Source organism: Crocodylus siamensis, chromosome 15 (genome assembly GCF_052110815.1).
Source record: "Crocodylus siamensis isolate JL-2025a chromosome 15, ASM5211081v1, whole genome shotgun sequence".
Lineage (NCBI taxonomy): Eukaryota > Metazoa > Chordata > Crocodylia > Crocodylidae > Crocodylus > Crocodylus siamensis.
In genome coordinates, this window is record NC_143409.1 from 15,316,026 (window position 1) to 15,342,452 (window position 26,427).

The 26,427-nt window shown below is 46.2% G+C and overlaps 1 protein-coding gene across 1 annotated transcript; it reads right to left on the reverse strand.

Moving 5' to 3' along the window:
• Window positions 1–282: 282 nt before the first annotated feature.
• Window positions 283–6,414, reverse strand: BCL2A1 (BCL2 related protein A1). The gene is made up of 2 exons (XM_090028725.1): window positions 4,454–6,414; window positions 283–1,864 (listed from the first exon to the last, which is right to left on the reverse strand). Exons 1-2 carry the CDS (start codon window positions 4,871–4,873, stop codon window positions 1,757–1,759), a joined length of 528 nt encoding a protein of 175 aa, XP_089884851.1. The 5' UTR covers window positions 4,874–6,414; the 3' UTR covers window positions 283–1,756.
• Between the last annotated feature and the right edge of the window lie 20,013 nt (window positions 6,415–26,427).

Sequence of the window (26,427 nt, forward strand, 5' to 3'; positions counted from 1 at the left end):
CATTCTGACCTGCTGTGCTCATTCTCAGTTCTTTGCAACAGAAGAATTGTTCTGTTACTTTTCTGTGGTCAAAAAAACAAGTAAAAATGAAGAATTGGCATTTTCCGAGGGATGCCTTAGTCTAACATGGTTGAGAACTGCTTATCTAGGACAAGTGATGAAACTTAGTAAAAATAAGCCTCAATTCTAACTCTATATAATATTCTTTAAAATATATTTTTTTCAAAACTCATTGTCCTAAAGAAAGAGGATACCAAGAGTTTATTGACTTCAAATATTTTTATTACACTTCACCATTTAAAAAAATCTCTTTAAAAAGAAATTAAGTGGCTACCTTACTGCTGTTTATAAAAGTAGCAACTGTACATACAAAGAATCTTTTTTTAAAAAAGAAATTAAACAAATGCCATTGAACTGACAGTAAATAGGAATACACATTTTGTGTAATGGGCCAACATTTTACGTTACTGGTTCTATAATAAGTATCCGATCTATTCATAAACTCTGATGCACTTACATAAAGGATGTTATCTTGTTTTCCTTTAGTGAAAAAATATCTTTTGCATATAATAAAGTTGCAATAAAATAAAATAAGCCGTTGTTCCCATCCCATAGCTTCAGGCCACATATTGCCTGTGAGACCCTCCAATATTATTTCTAGCTGTAAGAACTGAAAATATTAAAACTAAAATTGACAGGGAAAGCAAATGATGATGTAAATAGCGGTGCACTAATTGTTTGGTATTGTTGCCTATGGACCAATGAAGAGTTGGGTCCACACCAATAAAGCAAGATGCATTTACAAAACAATTACAATTTATGCTGCCCACCCCCAACTAGATCATGCTTATAACTCAGTGCTCTTCTACATATGTGCAGCACAACAGCCTAGATTGAATGAATATGAATAATGAACTTTTTCCTATAAGCAGTGTCTCCTTGACTGCTCTCCTTGACTTATATTGGCGGATTGGTACTCTTCCATACTGGAGGACTCCAGTTTCTACTGTGGTCAGAGAAGCCACATTGGGCATATTGATTATGTATATTAATAAATTAACAAAGTAAAAACCAAAAAAAACCCTCTCCTTTATTTTAGCCTTGGTGGAGTTGTTGAAAGGAAGTCAGTGCAATGAGTCTTGCCTCGACCCCAGTTGGAACAATAGCTGCCAGTGCATCACAGGATGTATGAAGCCTGCCAGCCCAAACAATGTATACCTGCTGGCTGGCATCTGACATCAGAAGAGCAGTGGCTAGCAGAATAGAATGATCAAGCCAAACTGAAGATGTGAGATGGCCACTGTGACCATCCCGCAACACACAAATGTCTGAAGTCATGCAGGAGCTTCCTCACCAGCACCCAACCCCTTGATGCCACACTCAAGGAGGCAACTACAGATGAGGAACAAGAGGCTGAAGAAAATACTTGACAGTGGAAAAATGGACATTCCAGCAACTGAGTCCTTACCACCACAGGCTGATGAACCATGGCAAAGGTGGTGATGTCTCAACCTCCACTCAGGAACTAATGAAGAAGTGAGGTTATACCATTGGTTCAACCACCCATGACTGCGGCACAGAGCCTCAGACTAAGCAACACCTGCTGCAAGGCCCACTGCTTGAAGGCACACATACAATGAAAGACCTCACACAGTACAATAAATGAACACGAGCATGTGCAACAAAATGGTCAAATGTGTAGAGACATGTGAAAAAGAAGAATGCAGAATCCAGTTGATGCATGCAGGAGGACAGGTCAGTAATATTGACTGAAGAAGGAGAAGACAGCCATGATTCTTGCCTTCACATCAAATAAGGACAGCCACGATTTCTGACCCTCAAACTTCATAAGGAAGCCATTTTCCTATAGGAAAAAAACAAAACAAAAATGTGGTTATTGCTTCAAAATAATAAGTTCATGTGCAAAGTGTATTGTTGTCTTCTGACTGCAGTTCAACAGAGGGTGACATAATCTTGTGCCTACAATTCCAGTCAACTAACTTGGAAATAAGTGGACTGTGCTCTAAAAGCTGAAAATATCCACACGTCATTCAGTGTCTGTCTCATCTCTGGATCAAGAATATGTCTTTCCTGCCTGCTGCTCGCTCTGGGGGCAGGATCATATGTAGGATGGAAATACTGCTAGACACAGGGTTGCCAGAAACTGCTGTTGATCTTATATAGATAACTTCACTTGAAAGAAATTGAGAGATGAACCTCTGAAAATAGACAAGGAAGCAGCAGTAATTCTTCTTACTAAAAAGAGGTGGCTAAAGGGAAATGGAAGAAAGAAAGAAAAGAGAAAGAGAAAAGGGAAAAATAGTGGGAGAAGGCAGAAAAAGGAAATCAGAAAAAGAAAAGAAACCCGATTTCACCATTGTAGATGACATTACAATTTAAAAGTAACTCCATTCACAATAGAATCAGGACTAGAGACAATGGATAAAGAAAAAGCTAAATTTGTAAATAAGAAAAAAGAAACTAGATAGAAGAATCAGGGGAATACCAGGCTCAGATGTCATTTGCTTGCAACTTCCCCTAACCTCCTACAGAACACCCTGTTTGCATGCTGAAACCTGCAAAGTAGGGGAGTAGAATTTTAAGCAGGCCTCCATCGGTATAGAGGTGTTTCACTGAAAGGCCATGATGCACAGGACAAAGCAACATACTACTTTTCCATATGTTTTACTCATATTTGACAAACGTGGCACTCCAGAGAATACCTTGGCCAGTTTCCATTCAAACAAACAGTCTCAGTACATGAAGACAGCAAGCAGGATTTGATCCCAATCAGATTGTACAAGTATCATAGAATCATAGAAGTAGGGTTGGAAGGAACCTTAAAGATCTTCAAGCCCGACCCCCGGCCTGGGCGGGAGAAAAAGACTGGACTCAAATGAGTCCAGCCAGGTAGTCATCAAGCCTATTCTTAAAGATCCCCAGGGTAGGAGCCAGTACTACTTCCCTAGGAAGTTGGTTCCAGCTCCTAGCCGCCCTAACTGTGAAGTAGTTCTTACGGATGTCTAGTCTAAATCTACTCTCTAATAACTTGTGTCCATTGTTCCTTGTCATGCCAGGGGGCGCTAGGAGAAACAGTGTCTCCCCTAAACCCTTCTGGTCCCCCCTAGTGAATTTATAGACAGTCACCAGGTCCCCCCTCAGCCTTCTCTTGTGAAGGCTGAACAGGTTTAGGTCCCGCAGTCTTTCAATGTAGGGTCTGCCCTGTAGTCCCCGGATCATGCGTGTGGCCCTCCGCTGGACCCTTTCAATGTTGTCCACATCCCTCCTGAAATGGGGCGCACAGAACTGGACGCAGTACTCCAGCTGTGGCCTGACCAGTGTCGCATAGAGGGGGAGGATCACCTCCCTGGCTCTACTTGAGATGCACCTGTGGATGCACAACAAGGTGCGGTTAGCCCTGCCAACCGAGACCTCTCATTGTCGGCCCATGTTCGTCTTGGGGTCAGTAATGATTCCAAGATCCCTTTCTGCCTCTGTGCTCTCAAGAAGGGAGTTTCCCATTCTGTAAGTGTGCTGCTGGTTTCTACTGCCTAAGTGCAGCACCCTGCACTTGCCAGTATTGAAACGCATCTTGTTTATGTCAGCCCACTCCTGTAACCTATCCAGGTCTTATTGCAGTCTTTCCCTCCCTACCAGCATGCTCACCTCACCCCAAATTTTGGTATCATCAGCAAATTTAAACAGGTTGCGTTTCACCCTGTCGTCCAAATCGCTGATGAAGAAATTGAACAGTGCAGGCCCCAGGACCGAGCCCTGGGGGACTCCGCTGCCCACTTCCCCCCAGGTTGAATATGACCCATCCACCACCACCCTCTGAATACGACCCTTGAGCCAATCTACAATCCATCTGACTGTGTAGGCATCAATGCCACAGTCGCCTAGTAAATTGACATGGGATGAAATCTTGGTCTCACTGAAGTCATGGTAAAACTTCTATTGATTGCACAGGGGCAGGATTTCAATACTGAAGTGTTCCCATTCCCATGCCATTGACTGCCATTAAGTTCTGGATCAGGTTCTATAAATAAGCATTACTACTGCACCATTTCACTAGGGGCTCAGCTTTAGCTTTGGCTTTGACAAAGTGTGCTACAAATGACCTGAGTCCTACTTCAGTGGTTTATGCTGCAGCAAGTACTCTAAAGAAGAGTTTTGTCTTTCTACAGTTTCAATCTGAAGAAAGATATTTGCTCTATGAGGAATTCAAGGTATGCAAAAATGAATTAAACTGGCAAATTCCAGTAAATCCCTGAACAAGCTTGATATGTTGCTGACAAAGGCTTTAAAGACATATTTTTTTAATTCAATTTTGATTTATTCTATGATGAAAAATGCTAAAATACTGGACTACTCAAAGAACCCTGCCTGCCTGTGTCCTTAGACCAACACGGCTACAACCAAAAACCCAGCAAAATACTGGACTTAAACTTACCCAACCTCCATTTGCCTCTATCCATTCAGCCTTGTTGTTCATGATGTACTCTGTGATGAAATATGAAATCTGCTCTTTATTTTCTCCTGTAAGCTGAACTCCATGCTCTTGAAGCCTCTTAGTGACAATTCCTCCAAACATAAATATTGTCAAAATCCGTCCCCAGTTGGTATTGCCATCAGCAAATTCTTGCTCCATAACTCGGGTGAAAATTCTTCTGGCAACTTCTATAGATGAAAATTCAAGTGTGTCCAAGAATGGCTTTAGATTCTCTTCAGTTTCCTTTTGCAAAGAGGATGCAATGTTTCGTAAAACATGAGCCACTCTGCTTGGGGCTGGTCCAGGCTGTGATTCCTGAAGAACATATTTCAGATAATCTTGGACTAAGCAGCAAACATAACAGAACTCAGTGCTTTCCATTGAGAAACAAACTGGGAGAGAACAGCGCAAAGCTGAATCAAGGAGGAACTAAGCCACTGCAAGTCTGACACACAGCTTTAAGTATTGTCTAAGCGGGTGGTGGAATTTCTGCGTGCATCACAGAGGTTCCTGTAAAATCTGCTGACTTGAATGTGTGGGCTGCGGAAGAAGTGAGTACTCAGAAATGAAAGAAAACCCTATCTGCCGAGCCCACTGAGAGGCAGAACATCCTCCTAAATGGTTACTTCTGTTAATGTAGGAAATGAGACTTTTCAGTGACAATACATGAGCAGAGGCCACGTTCTCAACTGATGAAAGAGTGGAAGAGTATCAGTGGGTCTGTGTAGACTGAAACCTGCTGGGATCTGACATGTAGGTTGTGAAAGCATGCAGCCTGTAGGAAACATGCAATCTGAAAAATCCTCCTTGCTTGCTTCATTCTGCACTGCAGGTAGATGGTGCCTCTGCCTTCTTCACAACTAGGGGAAGAAGCTAAGAGAGTCTCTAACCAGGACAAAGAATGGTTACTGCAGAAAAGCCACAGGGTTTTCTGGGGCTATCAGGGTTATTCTGAGTTACCACTCACTGGGGACTGTGCGACCAAGGGGAGGAAACTCCTAGCTGGTACATCTTTCCTGTGGACCATAGAAGAAGGGGAATCCAATATCCCCTTGGATAATATTATACCTCTGTGGCTATCCCTTGATGTGTCCTCTTGAAAGCCCTGAAGATTGGAAAGGGGAGGCTCTTGGTCTGGCAGACTTTTTCAAATCCCACGCAGCTCCTCCACCCCCAAGGAAGTTCACATGCTGGACAAAGTCAGTGGAGTCCACATTGCCTTATGTAGTATGGACAGTACAGCACCAGCTCTGCTTCTAGCCCAGCAAGCACTGCCTTCCTTCTTTCCTGGCTAGGCAATTAAGCAGAAGCTCAGAGAATGGAAAATTGCACTTCTCTGTTCCCTACTGGGAATTTTCTTTCATGTGACAATCTGGCTCAGAGTGGGGATGGGGTAGCTGACAGAAGTTAGATAATCTTTCTGTTGCCCTCATATCAGTGCTGTCAAACTAACAAATACTCACTTCCCTAAGTAACCAGTGGAGCTGCTTGAAAAACAGGATTTTTTCATTAAACTTGGTGTGAAAAACATGTCCCTTTTGTATAGAAGAATTGTGAAATGAGAGCATTTTTGCCCATTTCTAATAACCCAATGATTTACGGGGGCAGGGAAACCACAGATGGCTTAGTCCCAAGCACTCATAAACAGAGTGTTGTTTATATAGCTGACTAATGTTTTGCAAATATAGACAGATACAGGGTAGAGGGGAACTCACCTCTCTGGCCTGGGAAGTTACTGAACTAACAGTTGAGAGAAGAGGAATTTCCCAGCTTTCTCTCTGAAATCAAGTGCTTGTATATAACGAGTGACCATTAGCACCTGGCATGATTTTCTTACTTTTCTCTGTCTCTTCCCCCACCCACCTCTTGGGGCTCAAAGACCAGATTAATTTGTTTATCTATTACATGCAAAAAAATGTATTAAAGGACAATGATTTGGGTTTCAAAGTCAACTGATCAAAAGTTAGAAAATGCCAGGTTTACAATTGGTTGCCATACTACCTTAATTTGCTTCTGTCATGTTACATGAATGAGGTCAGATGGAAAAAAATGGTATGTGATCATGCAATTCAAGGCTGTCTTCCAATAAATACGTACAAGTGATTTGACTTACAGTTATAAAATCAATCAAACAAAAAATTGCACTTCCTTTGCACCTTGCAACTTGAATAACGTTCTCTAATATGTTTCATGTACGTCCTTTCCGTTTAAAAACAAACAAACAAAAAAAGAAGAACGTTAAAGAACAGTTTGATTAGTGTCTCTACCCAACCACCCAAATATACTGGCTGGATTTGAAACCTGAATCATTAGCAATGCAAAACAGTACCTACTACAGTTACAGGACTCACTACAGTAACTGACAACAGAAGCCAGTTATCTCAGATGCAAGGATGTGTTGTGACCATTAACTAGGTCCAGAGGGTGACTGGGAATAGCTGAATATGGCTTTCTTTCTCTGCACCACATTGTGTACCCAGGGAAGCACAAAATGCTGAGGCCAAGGCAGGGGCAAGGAGTGTTTGTGGCAGGAAGCCCCCCTGCTCCTGCTATCACTACCACAGCAAATCTCAGGTGCTCTCTGTGCAGTACCTGCTGCTGCTGCTGTTCTGGCAGGAACATTTGGGTATTTCCTGTTCACTTCTCCCTAACTTGATCCTGGCAGGGGAAATACTGTGACCACTAAGGCGGTTTACCTAGGGACAGGGGCTAACTGCTTTTCTGGCACAGGGTAGTAACTCAGGCAGAAGTAATGTATAGTAACCCTACCACTTTGATTTCCAGTGGGAAGATCTTGGGTTTATGCCCACTTTCTGGTCCTGGGAGACTTTTCCCTAGCGTGCTCCTACAGCCATATGGCTGAGGGCCAGCAAAACTCAGGGGCATCTGAACCCCAAGCTTCCAGGTTTGGGCCTGCACAGAGGATGCCCGCCAAAGCATTTGGAAGCATCTGAAGCCCCAGGTTGGGGTGGAGGATGTTTGCCGGTAGTAGGGCCACATATGGTTCTTGAATGACTCACAGATTTCAAATAGATTTTAGCTGATTTGACTTGGGACATGAAAAATTTTCCTTAAAAAATGCTGTAATCACCCATAGACTTACTACCTGATGAGAGCTGCCAGGCCCTTTGAGAGCAAATCTTGCACAAGGACCTGCAGAAGAAGCACAGAGACCTTAACTGGCAGGCAGCCCCCTGGGCACTCCCTGTGCAGGCATGGAAAAACAGTGCATGGCAGAGACGACCATCAAATTGCCCGAGGCAGACCTGCCACTGGCAGGCAGAAACAATTTACCACCTTTTCTGGGACTGCCCATATGCTAGAGGTGTGGAAGAAAATCCATGTGCTCCTCCTGGTGGTGACAGGTTTCAGAAACCTGACCGGGGAAGTAGTTCTCTATGGGCACATGACCAGACAGTAAGGGACCCCAATAACCCAATTCGACCAGTCCACATCCTGATCCTGCTTCAGGTATTCACTTTGGAAAGCCAGGAACCTGCTCATAAACAGACACTCAACCCTGACAGTTGAAGACTGTATTAAAATGGGGCAGAGTGAAATGTACTGGTACTACAGAAAGACAGAAGAGACAATGGGAAAGAAATGACAGACCTCATATGGTGGAGAGGGGACTGGCACAGACTTTTGAGAGGAAAATCTCTGAAGAGAACAATGAGTAAAAGCACTGGGATGGTGATGGGTGTGCGGTGTGAACTGTGTAACAGGACTAAAACAGTTTAACCGTCAAAGTATGCTTTCGTCTACCAAGTGAACCACAGTGGTCACTTGACGAGTTGTTAAAGGTACAGGTTTTGTGTGTGTGTGTGTGTGTGTGTGTGTGTGTATTTGTGCAAAAAAAAGAGATCTGAACAAGCCTCCACAGTTTTTCTGAGGAACAGAAATGAGAGAAAGAAAAAGTCAATTCTTAAGTCTTTACAACTCACCTAAAATCTGAGCAGAATTGTATGGGGCTTTCCTCCTGCCCATGGCAAACAACAAAGGTGTGAGAGCCTCTCAGAGAAAAGGTTGCAAGGATCTTTCAGAAGTACTAGGCAAGGCGAAGAGATGGTCACTCTCAGCTTCATCCTTTATTGGTTAATAAAGCTCTTCTCTCATAGTATCAGGGCATGGATGGATTGAGCACTCAGCTGAGGAGAAAGTTTTCCCTTCCCTCACCTCATATAGGAAGAGGGAGCTGCCTGGAGCATAGTTTTTTTCTTTGTTAATGGAGCCCTAACTCTGAAGGTGTGATGAACTAACACCGTAAAAATGTCACTAGTGGAGAAGGAAATCAATGCCAACGTCTTGTCCCTTTGGGGGCAAGTGCTGCCACTCCTCCAAGCATCTGTGCTGCACAGCCTCTCTCTCTAGACTGCTGCAAAGTGAAATGCAGTGCCTGGTCCTCAGAAGGAAGAAGGTGACTCAAAACAGATATCAATGATCACATCAGATAGGCGATACATAGGAAAGCAGATACGAGACTAAGGACCATCTCCTGAACCAGTAGTGGAACTATATTCAAGCTACACTGTAGAGGGTTAATTCATCCTGACCGTCAACACTTCCCACACTCCCCTCACTGCTCCCTTTATCTATTATTCTTAGATTTGCTGGTTCAGGTCTACACTGTGCAAACTATTTCTTAATAACAAAGGTTTTGAACTCAAGGTGGACTGTACATGGAACCTCAGATGCCACCGTTTCTCTTGGTATCCGTGATGGGGAGGGGACTCAAGAACCTGGATTTAAACCCACCTCTAGGGTTTGGAATCTATATCAGGTCCAAAGTTGGAAGGGGCCTATTTTTCTACCTGAGATTTGGACTGACCCTCCCCAAATCAGCTCCCTTGACTGTGTAGCCACAGAATCCAAAATCTATTCCTGTTTTACCTTTTCATCTGATCCCAATCTAAACTTAATGTTAATGTACACTTAGGTCTAAACAAAACCTCCTTTGCCCAAGCTGACATGATGGGGCCAAAAATCAAGCCAGTGAGTTTTGTTTGCACTGCACCTGGCCTAGTAAAGGGCTGTTCCATGGCAAAGACCTTTAGCAGCAACTGACTTTGGAAGGTACATTATGAGACAAAAATGGAAGTATGATACATGGCCTCCTTAATGGTAAAAAAAAAAATGTTTCTCTTTGTACTTTTATAAAAGGTTTGCAGGCCAGGAAGCAGGTCACCTGGAACTCATCTGGTTTAATTTCTTTTCTTAAGCCTAAAAGAGCATAGTTTTGTACAGCAAAGATCCATGAAGTATTGGTCATTGCTTTCCAGCAATCCTCCGTGTCTTTAGCATAGGCCTCTAAGAGGCATCAGTGATTAATTTTTCAGATCTAATTGTTCAGGGAGCATACATAGCTGTATGCAAGTATCAAAGATAGTCAGGTTAGCTCAGTGGAGTGCTGCCACCTAGCCGCAGGCAGCATTTCTGCATGTACAAATATGTTCCAGCAGCGTAAGAAATCATGTCACTACAGTTATGCCTGTGTGTATTCAAAGGTGCTGTGTTTTCCATAGTGGACACAGTGAAGAGTTAGAAATCAATAGTATTTGTGCTCAATCCCTGCTTCACCCTATTAGGTGATACTGTTTCTGCAGCTGTGAAGGAATTCTATCAGCCTAGACATACCACAAGCCCATTTCTAAAACTTTGTGATGCTCATCATTTTAAGGACACATGTCCAGTTCATTTTAAATGGTTTATCCTTCCAACCTTTCTGTAATGGAGAAGAAGAGGAAATAGATGAAGGAGGATATTGGTTCTCAACTTCTTAAGGTGACTGAGCCAGTTTATCAGGCTATGGTCTGGAATCAGATTCTGGACTTCTTAACAGGAGATACAGATGCAGCAAAGGTGACACAGAAACAAATGCCACAAGCAACTGAAGTCAGGCTTTAGCTTACACGAGCTTCCATACAGCTGCCATTGTTCTGCTGTGCAGCCCACAGTTCCTGGAGTTTTGACCACACTCCTTCCTGCTACTATGCGCTGCAAGGGTAAGTTGTGTTAGGCTATTTACACTGGTCCCATACTGTCCTTGACCTGCAGGAGGATTCATACAAGCAATATAGCAGTTTTAAAGCGTTTCGTCTCCACCACAACATGGCTGTAAGTAAGGTCCTATTAGACTCCTGCAGATCTGCCACAAAGACCTCACATACTGTATCTCTTCTACAACTCTTCAGATTACAGACAGTCGAGACACTGCATGGCAGAAATATTACAGGCGCCAGCATCATTATAAGACAACACAGGCTCATGTCTCCATATTTGGATCCAGTGCTGTGTTCACACATCTGCAAACTCAAAGCATGGTCTTTGATCCAGTCTATTTCACCCCCCGTGTGAAATTTATTCCTCCCATGTAAAGTCTGAGAATTCCAGCCGTATGCATAAAAGGTGATATCCACCAACCAGTTCAGGGTTTGGGTTGGTTTCAGTGCATAAAAACTATGTATATGAGGCAGAACAGGTACAGTGCATTCCCAATTGCTTCCAGTGCACTACAGAAGTGGTCACTGCCCTGTTCCTGTATCAGCTTACACTGGGGAAGCCCATACTCTTTCTGATGTTTGGGGAGGGACATCTCTTCCAGCTTGTTTCAGATCCTTGCCTCTTGCATTGTTTCAACTCATTCTTCTGTTGCTGACACCATGTAGTATTTTGAAACATACAGTGATGATGTGTAAATTGCTTCAAATTATAGCAAGAAATTGGCTGCAACTCCCATGACATACTTTTATCCTAGTGTTTATTACAGTATTCTGATCCTCCAAGCAGCAAGCTGTGAGGGGGCCTTTCTTTCTAGAACACAGCCAACTTATATACAATCTCTTCTACCTCCCCCATTATTTATACTGCATTCACTGTGGTGGTAGCTGAGCATGTAATACTGCACTCTCAGTCTTTTAAAATTAAATGATGTGCTCTTAAACAAGAGTGAAACCAAGCCGGTGCTTGATGCTCTCTGTAACTACACATACAAGCTGACTGACATTCCTTAACCAAGGCAAAAGGAATTGTGCTCCTGAGAAAACCCACATGTCTTCACTGCGCTTCCTTTTGTAATACCTAATTTTGTTATGCTTTCAACTACCTGTGTATGTGCTATCACTTCATTTTTTTTTTTATGTTTGTTAGATTTAGGCCCCAATTCAGCTAAGTGGCTTCAGCACACACTTCACTTCAACCATTTACTGATGCTTCATAAGTTATAATAATGATGTATTTTATGTATTGTGGCAAGAACCGCAGGGCCTAGTTGTTAGTTGAGACATGCTAGTGTTAGATGCTCCACAAATACATATCAAACAGTTGGTCTCTGCCCTAAAGAGTTATGATTGAATTCAATGTATGTGAGTGAATTGCTGAACCCTACTTATTCCCCCTGACATCACCAACTGCAGGCACAGAGCCTTTGTAGTCTCTCTTGGTGCAGCAATTTGGGATATCCACATTCTACCATGATTCCTCTTCTAAATTGTTTTCCAAAGTTACCTGTACTAGAGATGCTCTACATCAATGTTATTTATGATCATTTTGCATCATTACAGTAATCCACTGGCAACAAGTAACCCTTTGTCTAGCTGCCCTTGCACTAGGATGGGATCTTTGCCTATTTCAGAGTCATGATTTTGATTGACTTAAGGGCTATGTCCACACATGCAAGCACATGCGCGTGCAACAGCTCAAATAGAAGCGGTGCTAATTTGAGCCGGGGCTTTTTGCCTCAGCATACATGCTCAGACATGCACTTTGTTGTGGAGCATATTGTGCCCCTTAGGGCAAAATAACCCTGCCCGGCTCCTCCTGGATCTGCAGCCAGAGGGAGCTAGAGCCCAGGGCCAGCACCTGTGCTGTCCCCAGCAGTATAGAAAGCTGCCCTGTCCTGGCCCCATCCATACAAAAAGCTGCCCTGGCAAGCAGCTCAGGGCTACTCGCTCTCAGGAGCTTCTGGGGCCCTGCCAATTGGTACCTGGGGACACTACCCCTTGTGCCAGCTGGACTGCTGCAGCAGTATCCCAAATCCATTTTTAAAAATACCCCAAAAGCTATGTTCTTCCACAGTTAAAACGAAAAACCACTCTACACACACATATATCTAGAGAAAGAGAGAGACAGCGATCAGTTGAGTAATGCTTTATTGGTATATTTACAATGTTAAAGCAATTTGGAAGCCTACCAGTGTCTCTATCATCATGACCGTCACGGGACGGGGCCTAGGAGCGGCCGTGAACCCACTAGCGCCCCTCCTGCCGTGCCAATTAGGCGATTCAGCACCCTCTTATCCTCGCCCGCCACGTCTTTGATGTCAAATGGTTCAATTAGGGAGGCTGCCACCTATCGCCTAGACACTATACGGATATTACTTCCCCGTTCCAAGTGGGTACTCCAACACCCTCAGCCTTACGGGCAATGCGTGCCTCCTTGCCTCCCCTTTAGCACGCCCCAAGCCTCGCAGCTGTTCCTGGATGTTCTTCAGTCCCTTGCCCTCTAGCGCACCTCTCTGGCACCCCTGAGCTTGCTGGCCCCCGTGGCCCTTCGGGGTTCTCTCTGGTCTACACCCCCACTGGGTGTCTGATGGTTACATGTGTCCTGGGGCCGGGGCCGCACCCCTCGCGCTTGTGCCCCGCCCTCTCTGGGGCCGGGGCCACGCCCCTCGCGCCCGGGCTCAGGGGGCTCGTAGCCGTGCCTGGCCCCCTGACCCTACGTCCAGGTCATACACCCTACCAGGCAACCGCCCTCGCGGGCTGGGGTCCCAACCCCACACTCACCGGACACCTCTCCGGCACTCTAAAATGCTGTGCCCACTGTAGCACTGCTCACTGTGCCCCTGCTGGGCACCGGGAACCCCCAAGCTACTGGGTAGCCCCCGTGAGGACTCCTCATGCCCCTACAGCCTCACCCGATCCTCCGGTCGGGGTCAATGCACCCCACCAGTGCAAACAGCTGTGCCCGCCCGGCACCATTCGCTGTGCCCACTAGGCACCAGGAACCCCCAGATTATAGGGGAGCTCCTGTGAGGCCTCCTCGCACCCCTACAGCCTCACCCAGTCCTCCGGTGTAACCACAACTAAGCCCAGAACCAAACAGCTGTAACATAGCCACAAGGAGCCTTCTGGCTCACAACATAAACTCCGTGCCACACTGGCTCTTAGCCGTACCTCCCTTAGGGTTCTCTCTTCCCCTGCATCATTGCAGCCGGTCTGCATGGTCAGGCAGCAACCATCCACCCAGCCTACTCAGCTCTCCCACACAGCTCCTGCTCCTGCAGCTGTCTGGAGGGAACTACCAGCTAGGCTTTGGCCTAGCTGTTTATAAAGGCCTGGCCCTGCCCCTTTTTGGTCATGTGACCAGCCTGGTTGCCCCAGCAAGCTACATCTGTGCTGCTTCAGGGAGCTTCAGCAGCCCTATTCCTACTACTAGTAGCAGGCACCCTGGTGCCCTGCTACAATGACAAAATAAACTCTAAATACTTATATGTGTTGATGTGTACTTTTTGTTTTCTTCACACATGATGGGTGTATGATGAGGGGATGTGGTGTTTGCAGGAAGGGGGTGAGTGGGGGGACTGGCGAAGGCGGGTGGTTGTATGTGGAGGGATGTGGGTCTGTGAGTAGATGTGGGGCAATTGCTGGGGGACTGTGGATGTGGGGGACCTTGTGACGGGGCTACTCAGGAGGGGTGGGTCCCCTGGCCCCCACAGGGTGCCAACCCCCCGCCCAGGGTCCCAGCTTGCCCCTGGAGGCCCACAGCCCCCATCCCCTACAGGGCCTCAGCCCCCCTGCCCAGGGTCCCAGGCACCCTGGAGGCCGCCCCCCACCCAGGGCCCATAACTGACCTTTCACAGCAGCAGTGGGGGGACCACATGCCAAGCCCACCTAGGTCCTGCTGGCCCTGGGGCTCCTTCTGCCACCCAGCTGAGCTGGTGTCATGGTGGGGAACATGTGCCAACTCAGCCAGGTTCTGGGGCCCCTCTGCCACCCAGCTGGGCTGGGCGCATGGCACCGAGACCCGGCATGGCATGTGGTCCCCGTGTGCCAGGCCCAGCCGGGTCCTGTTGCCATTGGGGCTGCTCTGCCCTTCCTATAGTGGCAGGCCCAGACCCAGCACATGGGAACCGTGCAGAGCCAACCTAGGTCCTCCCAGCCCTGGGGCTATTCATGCCACCTGGCCATGTTGTTTGACTTTCTTACAGTTTCATAGTTGGTAGGGTTGGAAGGGACCTGAGCAGTTCATCAAGTCCGACCACCTGCCATGGGCAGGAAAGATTGCGTGTCTATCTAGTCTCCTTCTGAAGACCCCCAGGGTAGGAGCGAGCACCACTCCCCTTGGAAGTTGGCTCCAGTTCCTAGCCCCCCGATCATGAAGTAGTGTCCCCTGATATCTAGCCTGAATCTACTGTCAGTCAACTTATGGCCGTTATTCCTTGTTACTCCCGGTAGTGCTCGGGGGGAACAGGGACTCTCCCATTGCCTGCTGGTCCCCCTTGGCCACTTTATAGACAGCCACCAGATCCCCTCTCAGCATTCTCTTGTGGAGTCTGAACAGGGTCAGGTCCCATAGCCTCTCCTTGTAGGGCCTACCCTGCTGCCCCCTGATCATGCAAGTGGCCCTCCTCTGGACCCTCTCAATATTGTCCACATCCCTCCTGAAGTGCAGTGCCCAGAACTGGACGCAGAACTCCAACTGCAGCCTGATCAATGTTGCATAGAGGGGGAGGGTCACCTCCTTGGACCTGCTCGTGATGCATCTGTGGATGCACGACAAGGCGCAGTTAGCCTTCCTGACCACGTCCCCACACTGTGGGTCCATGTTCATTTTGGCATCAATATTGACTCCAAGATCCTTTTCTGCCTCTGCACTGACGAGAAGGGAGTTCCCCAGCCTGTAGGTATGATGCTGGTTCTTCCTCCCCAGGTGCAGTACCTTGCACTTGTCAGCATTGAATCCCATCCTATTCTCATCCGCCCACCCCTGTAACCTGTCCAGATCTAGTTGTAGCCCATCCCTTTCCTCTAGCCTGCCTACTTCTCCCCACGTCTTAGTGTCATCCATGAATTTGAACAAGGTGCTTTTCACCACCTTGTCCAAGACGCTGATGAAGATGTTGAACAGTGCGGGCCTGAGAACCGAGCCCTGGGGAACCCCACTACCCACATCCCTCCAAGTCAAAAACGACCTGTCCACCACCACTCTCTGGGTTTGGCCCTCCCGCCAATTTATGACCCATCTGACTTTGTAGGCATCGCCACCACAGTTGCCTAATTTTTTAATGAGGATGGGGTGAGAGACAGTGTTGAAGGCCTTCCTAAAGTCCAGAAAGACTATGTCCACCATGACACCTGCATCCAAAGATTTTGTGACCTGGTCATAGAATGTAACCAGGTTGATCTGACAGGACCTGCCTCTAATGAACCCATGTTGGTTGCCAGTAAACATAATCTCCCCTGCTGGTCCCTTGCAAATGTACTCCTGGATAATTTTCTCAAAGAGCTTTCCCAGGACTGAGATTTCATAGATTTCATAGACATTAGGGCTGGAAGGGACCTCGGGAGATCATCGAGTCCAGCCCCCTGCCCAAAGGGCAGGAAGTCAGCTGGGGTCATAGGATAAGACTAATGGGCCTGTAGCTTCCTGCGTCCTCCTTCCTCCCTTTTTTGAAAACGGGGTCCACGTTGGCCCTTTTCCAGTCCTCTGGCACCTCACCAGATCACCACTCTTATATCTGAATGAAATAAAAAAAAGCATATTTGCTATGAAGCTACCAATAAAATGACAACATCCTTGTTTGTCCTCTAGACTTAATTTCCCTTTGGATATTTTACAGTAAAGAATAATTCCCAGTTTGTTTTGAAACAGCAAATTCTGATCCAATAAAACTCTACCAAACTCCTTAATTAACTGGATTTCCCATTCATCCTCATATTCCTGAGTTAAGAAATGATAAGAGAGGTTTAGGAGGGGGTTCTTTTTTCTAGCTGCCTAGAGAGAATTGAGAATCTTGTTATCTATTCCAGCTCAGTGGTTTGACTGAAGATATTGCAAGGGGTAGAATGAGCAAAGGACTCAGGGAGCCAGGAAGTCTTCAGATACAATGCACTGTACCAGACTAATTCATTTTGCTTTGTTTGGCAAATCATTTCTCTTCTCTGAGTTTTGGTTTCCCCATTTGTGAAACAAGGGAAATAAGTGAAAGGCGCATTCACTGACTTGGAAAATATGGATTCATTTTCCAGTGATGCCCCAGGTTTCCTGCCTGACCTTGAGCAAAACACTGAATCACTGGACAAGTCAGTCCCCATCTGTAAAATGGGGATTCTAATATTTTCTTACCCATCCATCTTTTTGTCTGAAGTCAGTGGAGCTGTGTATTTGTCCAGTATGCAGCAAAATAGCAGCAGATTCTCAGCCAGAGCCTCTAGATGCGTATGATTGCACATATTACAACAAAGATGAAAGTTATATATTACTTTGAATACTTTTTTATATGTATATCTCAAATCTTGACGTTCACCTCTTTGCTGCTGAGTGGATTGAAACTGATTTGCCCCAGTAGATTTCACCCAGGTTTCTTAGATTATGTACTTTGGATAAGTCACAAAAGAAGACTGGGTTTTTGGGAGGTGCTCTGAAAGACAGTCCTATCAAATCCATCTTCTTGAATTACTTTTCCTTCGCAGTAAGGTTTACCAGCTGTAAAATTATTCTATTAAACTGTGATACAGCAGTTTGAAGTGATTCATTCTCCCATTTATTGATTTTTAGTCCAAGAACCTTCTTCTTATATTAGAACTGAAAATATTCTCTTTTTTTAACCATCTATGGAGAAATCAATTTTGTGCAATCTGGAAAACTTTATGGGGAAAAACTTCCTGTAGTGCATCTTCTTCTGATGTGACTTCTTAATCACTTTTCTGAGGTAGTAATGGTCCAGAATCATTTATGGATTGGGCTATTTAATGGATAATTCAAGTGCTCATTCTTATCAAATTAATTTCATGTACAGCCTTCCAAATCCAATGAAAAATGTCAGGTTTAATAAATGACAGGAATCTTGGCAAAAACAGTTCTTGGAATGTCACTGTTAAAGTGTACTTAACTCACTGGAAATGGAAACCGAAGCATTTCTAACAGAGACAGATTAAATAACAATGATTAGAACTTAATATAACTATAAATCTATTAAAACTATCAATCTTCCCTTGGAAGGTTAATCACACTAAGGATGTGCATGATGTATTCAAGGGGGCAATTAGTAGTATGCACCTTGTTCTCCCTGCAAACAAAACACCATGCTTTTGATTGTGATACATTCATTCTCTGCCAAGTATGGTACTGTACATTAAGTGACGCAGAACCTTCATGAAATCAGTGGGCTCTTAAGACAGTTAAATACTTTTAGGATCTGGGAACAAATGTGTCTATTCTAACCCACTTCTGTTTAATCAGATCAGCTCAGGAACCCAAAATTGTTTCTCTGTAGTTTCCACTCCTCCTCCTACCCTGGGAGTCCCATATACACGTGCATGTGCGTGTGGGTATGTGCGCGCGGGTGTCTGTATGAATATAATATTATATATGTATACACACACACACACGTGTGTGTAGTATAGTACAAGTTGCATACACACATGTGTATATATAATAATAATAATATTATATTCACACAGGCAGAGTCCTTGCTCACAATATGATTACCATTGATATCCAGTATGTTGCTTGTGGAAGTTAGGGATGATATAATATCATACCCTTATGACATCCTGTGGATTTAAAATGTATATTCCAAATAGAGAGAAGCTGGGGACCAAAATTTGTAGTCCAGAGGCCCATACCCCAGAGCAATATTCCAGGTTTTTTAGGTAATTGTTGTTAAAACTCTTCTATTATCTAGCAACACAGGAAAGCAATCTGGTAGGCAAACATTTATAAACCCAGTAAGATATTGACAGCATGGTTCTGCTATGAAAAGTGACTCTATAAAAATGTCATTTTCAGGCAGAAAGTTTATTGCTTCTCAGATCACAGCTCAGATTTCAAGCAAAAATAATATAAATATGAATTGTATATTTCTAACTGCCAGTCCTGAAAATGGCCTGTTCCTTGAGACCTTATTTTTCATTGCTTCATATCCTGTTTTCTCCTATACAAAGTATGGGCTGGTGTAAAACACTACGTATCTGATTTGGCAGAATTTTACATACACTTTGGGTGTGTGTTGCAGAGCACTCAGGTGCCCTGCACCTGGAAGTAGAAATGACTCGGGAGAGACCCCTAGCGGGGAGAAGGGGGAGGCTCAACTGCCAGTCACCAGGGCAGCACAGGTGCTGGTTGCTAGGGTAACCAATGGAACTAGCCAACAGGAAGGGGCAGGGCTTGGCCCCTTCTTAAGCCCAGGCATGAGGCCAGGAGGGCAGTTCCCCTCTGGCGGCCAAGGAGGGGGGAGCTTGGCCAGTGCAGAGAAAGAGGAAAAGATTGACTGCATGAGCATCCCCTGATTTCTGCCATGGGTTGTAGTATTTTCCCAGTAGGGATCAAATGTTGTTTGGACCGGACGGTTTAGTTTTATGTTATCACCCAGGGGCTTTTTGTTTTTGTGTTTACTGTTTTATCCAGAGGACCGGGTGAGGCTATTAGGAATTGGAGGAGGCCTCATGGGGATTGCACTGTAGCGTGGGGATCCTGGTGCCAGAGACAGCGCAGCATTTGGGGGTGCATTGGCCCAGCCCCAGAGAAAGGGGGCAGTGAGCAATCCAGAACAGGGGGGCAGTGAGGAGCCTGGAGAGAGGGCTGCGAGGAGCTCCTGAGTCAGGGGGGGCAGCGAGGAGCCCCTGAGAAAGAAGGCAAGGACTACGTTAGTACCATCTGTGAGGCTTGGGCTGTGGTGTAGGGGTGGAAAAGGAGCTGCAGACAGTGCCCCCTGGCACCAGGCTGCATAAAGTGGGCAGCCTCCTGCTAATTACACCAGTCAATTAATCAATTAAGATCAAGGCGTGGCAGGTGAGTAAGCAGGCGGCTGGCCCATAACAGGAAGGCGGAGCCACCAATAGAAAGGGTCCAGTAGAGATACTCCTGTCACAGTGTGTCTACTAGGGGTGTGTGAAGCAGGCCCTATTCAATTCGAATTCAGCCTGAATCAGGGACAGTGATTCAATTTGTTGATTTGGATAACTGTCCCTGATTTGATCTGGCCACATCTGAATCTGAAGATTTGATGTTGATTCAAAGAATCAGTGATTCAGCCATAGACACAGTTTTAAAAGTTTTTTCTGCATACCTCTAGGTACCAGGCGGCTCATGAGTGCTGTGATGCTGGGGCAGGTGGAGCATCCCACAGGAGTGTGGAGGGGACATCCATGTGCTTGGCAACAAACTTGGAAGTGGACTGGAACCTCTTCCAGATGCTGGAGGCCCCCCCACATCCCCCTGGCTCGGCGAATGGCCACGGGGAGGACCCTGGGTGCCCGCCCCCAACCCAGGAGGCACCAGTTGCCAAGCCAGGGAACCGTGGGAGGGCCCTTCAGTGCACTCCCTGGTGGACCCAGAAGTGGACCAGAACTGCTTCTGGTCCACTTCTGGGTCTGCTGCCAAGCATGTTGGGGAGTCCCCTGCACTCCTGCAAGATGCTTCATCCACCCCAGCATCACAGCACTCATGAGATGCCTGTTACCTAGAGGTACATAGAAAAAACATTAACAGCTGTGTCTATGTCCAAACTGCCAAATCTTTCCGAATCTCTCCGAATCAATTTGGAGGGTTCTGATTCAATTCAGAGAGATTAAAGGGTCCTCTGATTCAATTAAGAGATTCAGCCACTGATGCCTCAGGACTAAATTATTCAGAGCCAGAGGATGTACAATAGCGTGCCACCAAAACTCTACTCACACAAGTAGGTAAACACGGAGGTACAACATCATGAATGAAGGACATTGTTAAGGCTTGATTTTGTGTTTGATGTTACACCATTGAAGCCATGTGCAAAACTCTCATTGACTTCACTAGCACAGATTAATTCCTTAATGAATCAGCTACTTATCTCTGGAGCGTGCAAAAGCGCTGAATGATTTTCCTTCTCTCCCTGAATTCTAGCCGCTCAGACAGATGCAATAATTAGATCACAAGAATAGATTGCTCAGTTCAGATCTACTGTGCAGTTTTGAAGACCTCATTTGGCTCATGGAACCTGCCTTAGCCAGAAGTTGCAAACTAGAGTATGTGTGAACCGGGCCCCCTCTACATGTGCAGGTTAAGGTGCGATGGGATCTAATGCACAATCACACAATTGTGCCTCCTGCAATGAAACGTGCATGGCCTGGAACAGTGATTGTGGGATCATGCATTAGAACCCATCACGCCTTATTGCTGATTCAAGGGGAGCCCAATCCTGAGCTCTCCCTGCACTAGCAAGAAACAAGCTCCTGTGACTGGGAGCCCCCTCAGATGAGGGGTTCCTGACTGTGGGGGCACCCAATGCACCCCTTAGGGCTGGGAGATTGCAGCTGCACCCCATGGCTGCCATGACTCAGGTGGATCCCAGCAATGAGCGGACACTGCAGGGACCCAGCATCCATAGCTATTGAAAAGGGAAGGTGTGGGTCCCTTACTGAATGGGAGAGGCAACCTCATGACAGATGATGCAGAAAAGGCTGAAGTTCTCAATACTTATTTCACCTCAGTCTTCACAGGCAAGGTCAGCTCCCAGACTACTGCAGCAGGCACAGTTTGGGAAGGAGGGGAGCAGCCAACAGTGGCAAAAGAACAGATTAGGGACTATTTAGAAAAGCTGGAAACATACAGGTCCGCAGGGCCAGATGGGATACACCCAAGGGTGCTGAGGACGTTGGCTGATGTGATTGCAGAGCCACTAGCCATCATCTTTGAAACTCATGACAATCAGGAAAGGTCCTAGATGATTGGAAAAAGGCAAACATAGTGCCCATATTTAAGAAAGGGTGTGTCTCTGGCCTACAGATTTTTGAATGTGTGTATAATTGCATTATAATTACATGTGAAAAAAAGAAGGCTGGGATCAGGTCAGGATCAGCTCAAGAAGCCAAAAAAATTCAGAAAATTGCCGGAATCTAAAAGGCGGCAACTTTTAATCATGGATAACCTGACACTATTGGGCAGCTTTTGATTCCTAAGGAATTTACACAAACTTGAAGCAAACAACAGCTGTATCATCCTGGGAATCATTGATCAATAACAGTCTATTTTATCTGCTACTAGGCTGTTAATTTGGTTCCATTTCCCATCACTGTCAGTTGTTTCTGGCTCAAAACAAATGCATTTTACTTAGAGTCAACAATGGGAGTTGGGACCAGAGCTTCAGGTAATAAGACCAGACAGCTTTGCATTTAGTTTTGTTATAACAATTCTACACAGATTAAAAAACTACCGAGACACAAAAGAAAATCCATTAAGGGGTAAAATTTTAGTGCAGAGATTTATCCACATGCATCCTGGTAATATTAATGAGAATCCCACTGTTAAATCCCTGTGCACATTCTTAAACATTTTGCCTAATGATCTTAGTTAAGCACAGAAAAGCAAACACAATTTGAAGCTGAATCTGTGTTTGACATTTCCTGATTCAATTATAAAACAAAACTGGGTTAATCATCTAGGGCTATATCCCTGGCACAGGCCGCTCAGCACAAATCAGGATGGGGGTAGGGAGTAAGGTCATAATCGTAATATAAAGCTTGCTTTCATAGAGCTAAAGAATATTTCACGCTTCCAACTTTTATGCTGATTTCCTGGACATGTACCCTTCTTAGTGTTTGGCCCTGGATTTCCATTTTTTGGCAAAGAAAATCCCCATGGCTCTATAATTCTGATGGCCTGGTCATAAAACACATTTACACAAATTTTAAAAGGAGCATACATATAATGTATAGCACTCCTCTGGTGTACTGGAATCTGGTGTAGAGTTACCCTGGGCAAAATAAGGGGGAAAATTACTCCAGCATAAATTACATTGATATAGGTGTGCATCTTTGCTGAATGCAAGAAGACTATTACAGGCTCTCCTACTACCTGGTGCTAGACATTGTGCCAGTAATAGTGCTTGTTGTGGCAGCTATGCTGTGGAGAGCTAGTTGACTCTCACTGTGAACATTGGTGTAACCCACTGGACAAAATCAATACAAGGTAAGCTGGTTTTAAAGTATCATATAACCTGACCCAGAAATGGAGTCCCTGTCTTTACCACTCCTGTTTCCTGTTGTGAGTCATTTCAGGAAGTCCAAAAGAGCTCGAACTACCTGTGGGACACTTATGCTGTTGGGAGCCACACAACCAGCAGAGGTTTTCAGCAGCAGAGGACACCCATTTCAACCAAAAATGAATCCAACAACCTTTACTAGGCACCTGGAATATAATATTTAGAGACATGAGGTTAGAAAGTAAAGCAAGCAGAGGACTGGAAAAGGCCAATGTAGTCCCCATTTTCAAAAGAGGGAGGAAGGAGGACCCAGGAAACTACAGGCCCGTTAGTCTTCCCTTGGTCCTGGGAAAGGTCTTTGAGAAAATTATCCAGGAGCACATCTGCGAGGGACCAGTAGGGGAGATCATGCGTAGGGGCAATCAACATGGGTTCATTAGAGGCAGGTCCTGTCAGACCAACCTGGTCACCTTCTACGACCAGGTCACAAAATCCTTGGATGCAGCTGTTGCGGTGGACATAGTCTTTCTGGACTTTAGGAAGGCCTTCAACACTGTCTCCCACCCCATTCTCATTAAAAAATTAGGCAACTGTGGTGTTGATGCCTACACAGTCAGATGGGTCGTTTTTGACCTGGAGGGATGTGGGCAATGGGGCTCCCCAGGGCTTGGTCCTTGGGCCCCGTGATGACTGGGGCCTTACATGTTGCACAGCCTGTCGGGTGCATAGCCCTGCCCCTCAACTCATTTGCCACAACTTGGATGTTAAATTATGAAGAGAGGGGGTTCAGTGGAGATCTTCATGGGAGGGCCTCCTGACACACAGCAGTATTCACAATTTTGTTTGGCGCGATGTTCCATGGGGCTCTGCCTCACCTACACCCCGTCCACTCGCCAACCGGATGAATATTTGTAGAGAGGGGATTTCGGCCCTGCGCGGTTGCCCACAGCTCGCCTCGGGTGAGGTCCCACGCTGACATGGATGCAGATGACTCTTCTTCCTCTGACCTCGAAGCATGGCCCACCTTCTCTAGGCTCCTTAATTTCCCTTTTCCTTTTTTTTTCCTCTCTTTTTTTTTCTCTTTTTTAGAAGAAATACTCCCCTGAGGAGGAGAGGGCTGTGGAGCTGCCTCCTTGGCCCCAGCCTCCTCCAGGGGCCTCAAATGCTTCCTCTGCCCTACTCCCTACAGGGAGCTTCAAGGCTTCCCTCAGGTTGTCTTCAGCAGGGAGCTGGAGGGCTTCCCCTGCTCTGCCTCCTGCAGGGGGTCAAAAGTTTCCCCTGCATAGCCTGTTGGAGTTGTGCAGCCTGTGCCACTCCTCTTCCGCGCTGGAGCCTCAGCGTGTCTAACGTGCTGCCCCCCAGCCCTCTCTCTCTCTGGCTCCCCCCAGCCCTGGTTCCAGTAGGGTTTTTCAACTCTCCCGTGGCAGCCGGTACAGCCGCCATGATTGGTCCAGCTGTTCCCCGTGCAGGAAACAGCTGATTAAACAGCCAGCGTAACACCAGCTCACTCAGCTGCAGTCCTGGCTCTGGCTCTGGCTGCCCGGCAGGCGGTAATTCACCCCTGCCGGGGTTCTGTTTCCAGAGTTTGGGGCCCACGGGGATTACCCTCTCCTCTTCGGGAGCCTGTGGTGGCGCCTCACTGCCACAGGCCTGCACTGTTCAACATCTTCATCAGTGACTTGGACAAGGGGGTGAAAAGCTCTTTGTTCAAATTCACAGATGACAATAAGATGTGGGGAGAACTGGGCACGCTAGTGGAGAGGGACAGGCTACAACTAGATCTGAACAGGTTACAGAGGTGGGCGGATGAGAATAGGATGGGATTTAATACTGACAAGTGCAAGGTATTGCACCTGCGGAGGAAGAACCAGTACCATACCTACAGGCTGGGGAACTCCCTTCTTGTCAGTGCAGAGGCAAAAAAGGATCTTGGAGTCATCATTGATTCCAAGATGAACATGGACCACCAATGTGAGGACGCAGTCAGGAAGGCCAACCGCACCTTATCATGCATCCACAGATGCATCACGAGCAGGTCCAAGGAGGTGATCCTCCCCCTCTATGCAACACTGGTCAGGCCGCAGCTGGAGTACTGCGTCCAGTTCTGGGCGCCGCACTTCAGGAGGGATGTGGACAGCATCGAGAGGGTACAGAGAAGGGCCACCCACATGATTGGGGGCACCAGGGCAGGCCCTATGAGCAGAGGCTATGGGACCTGAATGTGTTCAGCCCCAACAAGAGAAGGCTGAGAGGGGATCTGGTGGTCATTTACAAACTAGTCAGGGGGGACTAGCAGGCATTGGGAGAGTCTCTGTTCCCCCGAGCACTACTGGGAGTAATGAAGAAAAATGGCCATAAGTTGACAGAGAGTAGATTCAGGCTAGATATCAGGAGGCGCTACTTCACGGTCAGGGCGGCTAGGATCTGGAACCAACTTCCAAGGGAAGTGGTGCTTGCTCCTACCCTGGGGGTCTTTAAGAGAAGGCTGGATGAACACCTTGCCGGGGTCGTTTGACCCCAGCAATCTTTCCTGCCCGTGGCAGGGGTTCGGACTCGATGATCTGCTCAGGTCCCTTCTGACCCTACGAGCTATGAAACTATGAAGCCCTCCACTCATGTGCATCTCTGAAGCCAAACTTTCCCCACTTGCACGACAGTCCTGGATTCTATCCTACTGGACTGGCAACAAGATTCTTCTTACAGAGGTCTATCCTCTTAGCTCTGTTTCTTCAGTGATCAGAAATATTTTAGAAAAAATATTTTTTGGTTGGAAAATGTCAGTTTATTGAGCCCAGAGGCACCTGGTCCCCACTCTGAAACATTCTGCCAAGAAACTCATGTGGTTTCAAATCAACTTGGGACCATGCCCCTGGGATTCCAGAGTTTGTGGCTTTGTGGCAAATAGTAAACCCAGGCTTTCTACCATTGCCTAAAGGCCCCAGGAAACAGGCTTATCACTCAGTTTTGGCTTCTGGTTCTGAAGCCGGAAGCTTGGAAGTCCTAAGAACCCTGTCTGGTGCCTGTGGCTCAGAGCTTCCTTCTGTGGACCCAGAACCTATAACCTGGCAGTCCTCAGACAGGCTCCAACATCTGTGACTCAGGGGGAGTCTGTGTGCTAGGGCGGCCTGCAGGTCATTATGTCAGGCAGGTACCCTGTTACTCTGAGCTGGGGTGAAGCTAACCTGAATATCAGTGTTGCTCTGCAGCTGCCAGACAGGAATTCCAGGGATTCTAGTTTCTGGGAAATTTCAAAAGGTTTGAGTTCAATCCCATTCAGACTGAAACCAAACTTTGAAAAAAAAAATCCCAGTACCTCAATGCTGCTTTCTGGCCAGCTCTATTCTCAAGCTTTTACTGTTTCCATGTGTTCTGGCAACTTTGTCTAGCAGTCATTAAAAGTTAATGGCCCAATTGATGGTTTTTCATTGTAATTCCCAAATTTTTAATTCATCTATGATTGTTCTTGATGACAGAGCATTCACAGCTATTGGCATGTTCCTGTCACTTAATTTCTTTCCTGGGACAGAGGGTAACTCCTTCATTCCACTAGATTACAACACAAACTGAGTGGAGGAACCATTTCATAAATACTTTTCACAAAAATAATACCAACATTTCCCATGTTCTCCATGCTCACCTTCATTCTTCCCCGCAACTGGGAGAGTTGTGCATAAAGTCAGTCCCAAGGCAGAAGTTATATCAGAGGTTATTTCAGCCTGAGTAATAAACTAATGATGCATCTCACTACTGGGAGCATTAC

Bases quoted from the DNA above. Each gene is read 5' to 3' on its own strand.
- BCL2A1 (XM_090028725.1), bottom strand. From the start codon at position 4,873: ATGGAAAGCACTGAGTTCTGTTATGTTTGCTGCTTAGTCCAAGATTAT. The intron at 1,865-4,453 runs GTAAGTTTAAGT...TTTTTCCTATAG, and splicing joins TAGAGGCAAATGGAGGTTGG to GAAAATGGCTTCCTTATGAA.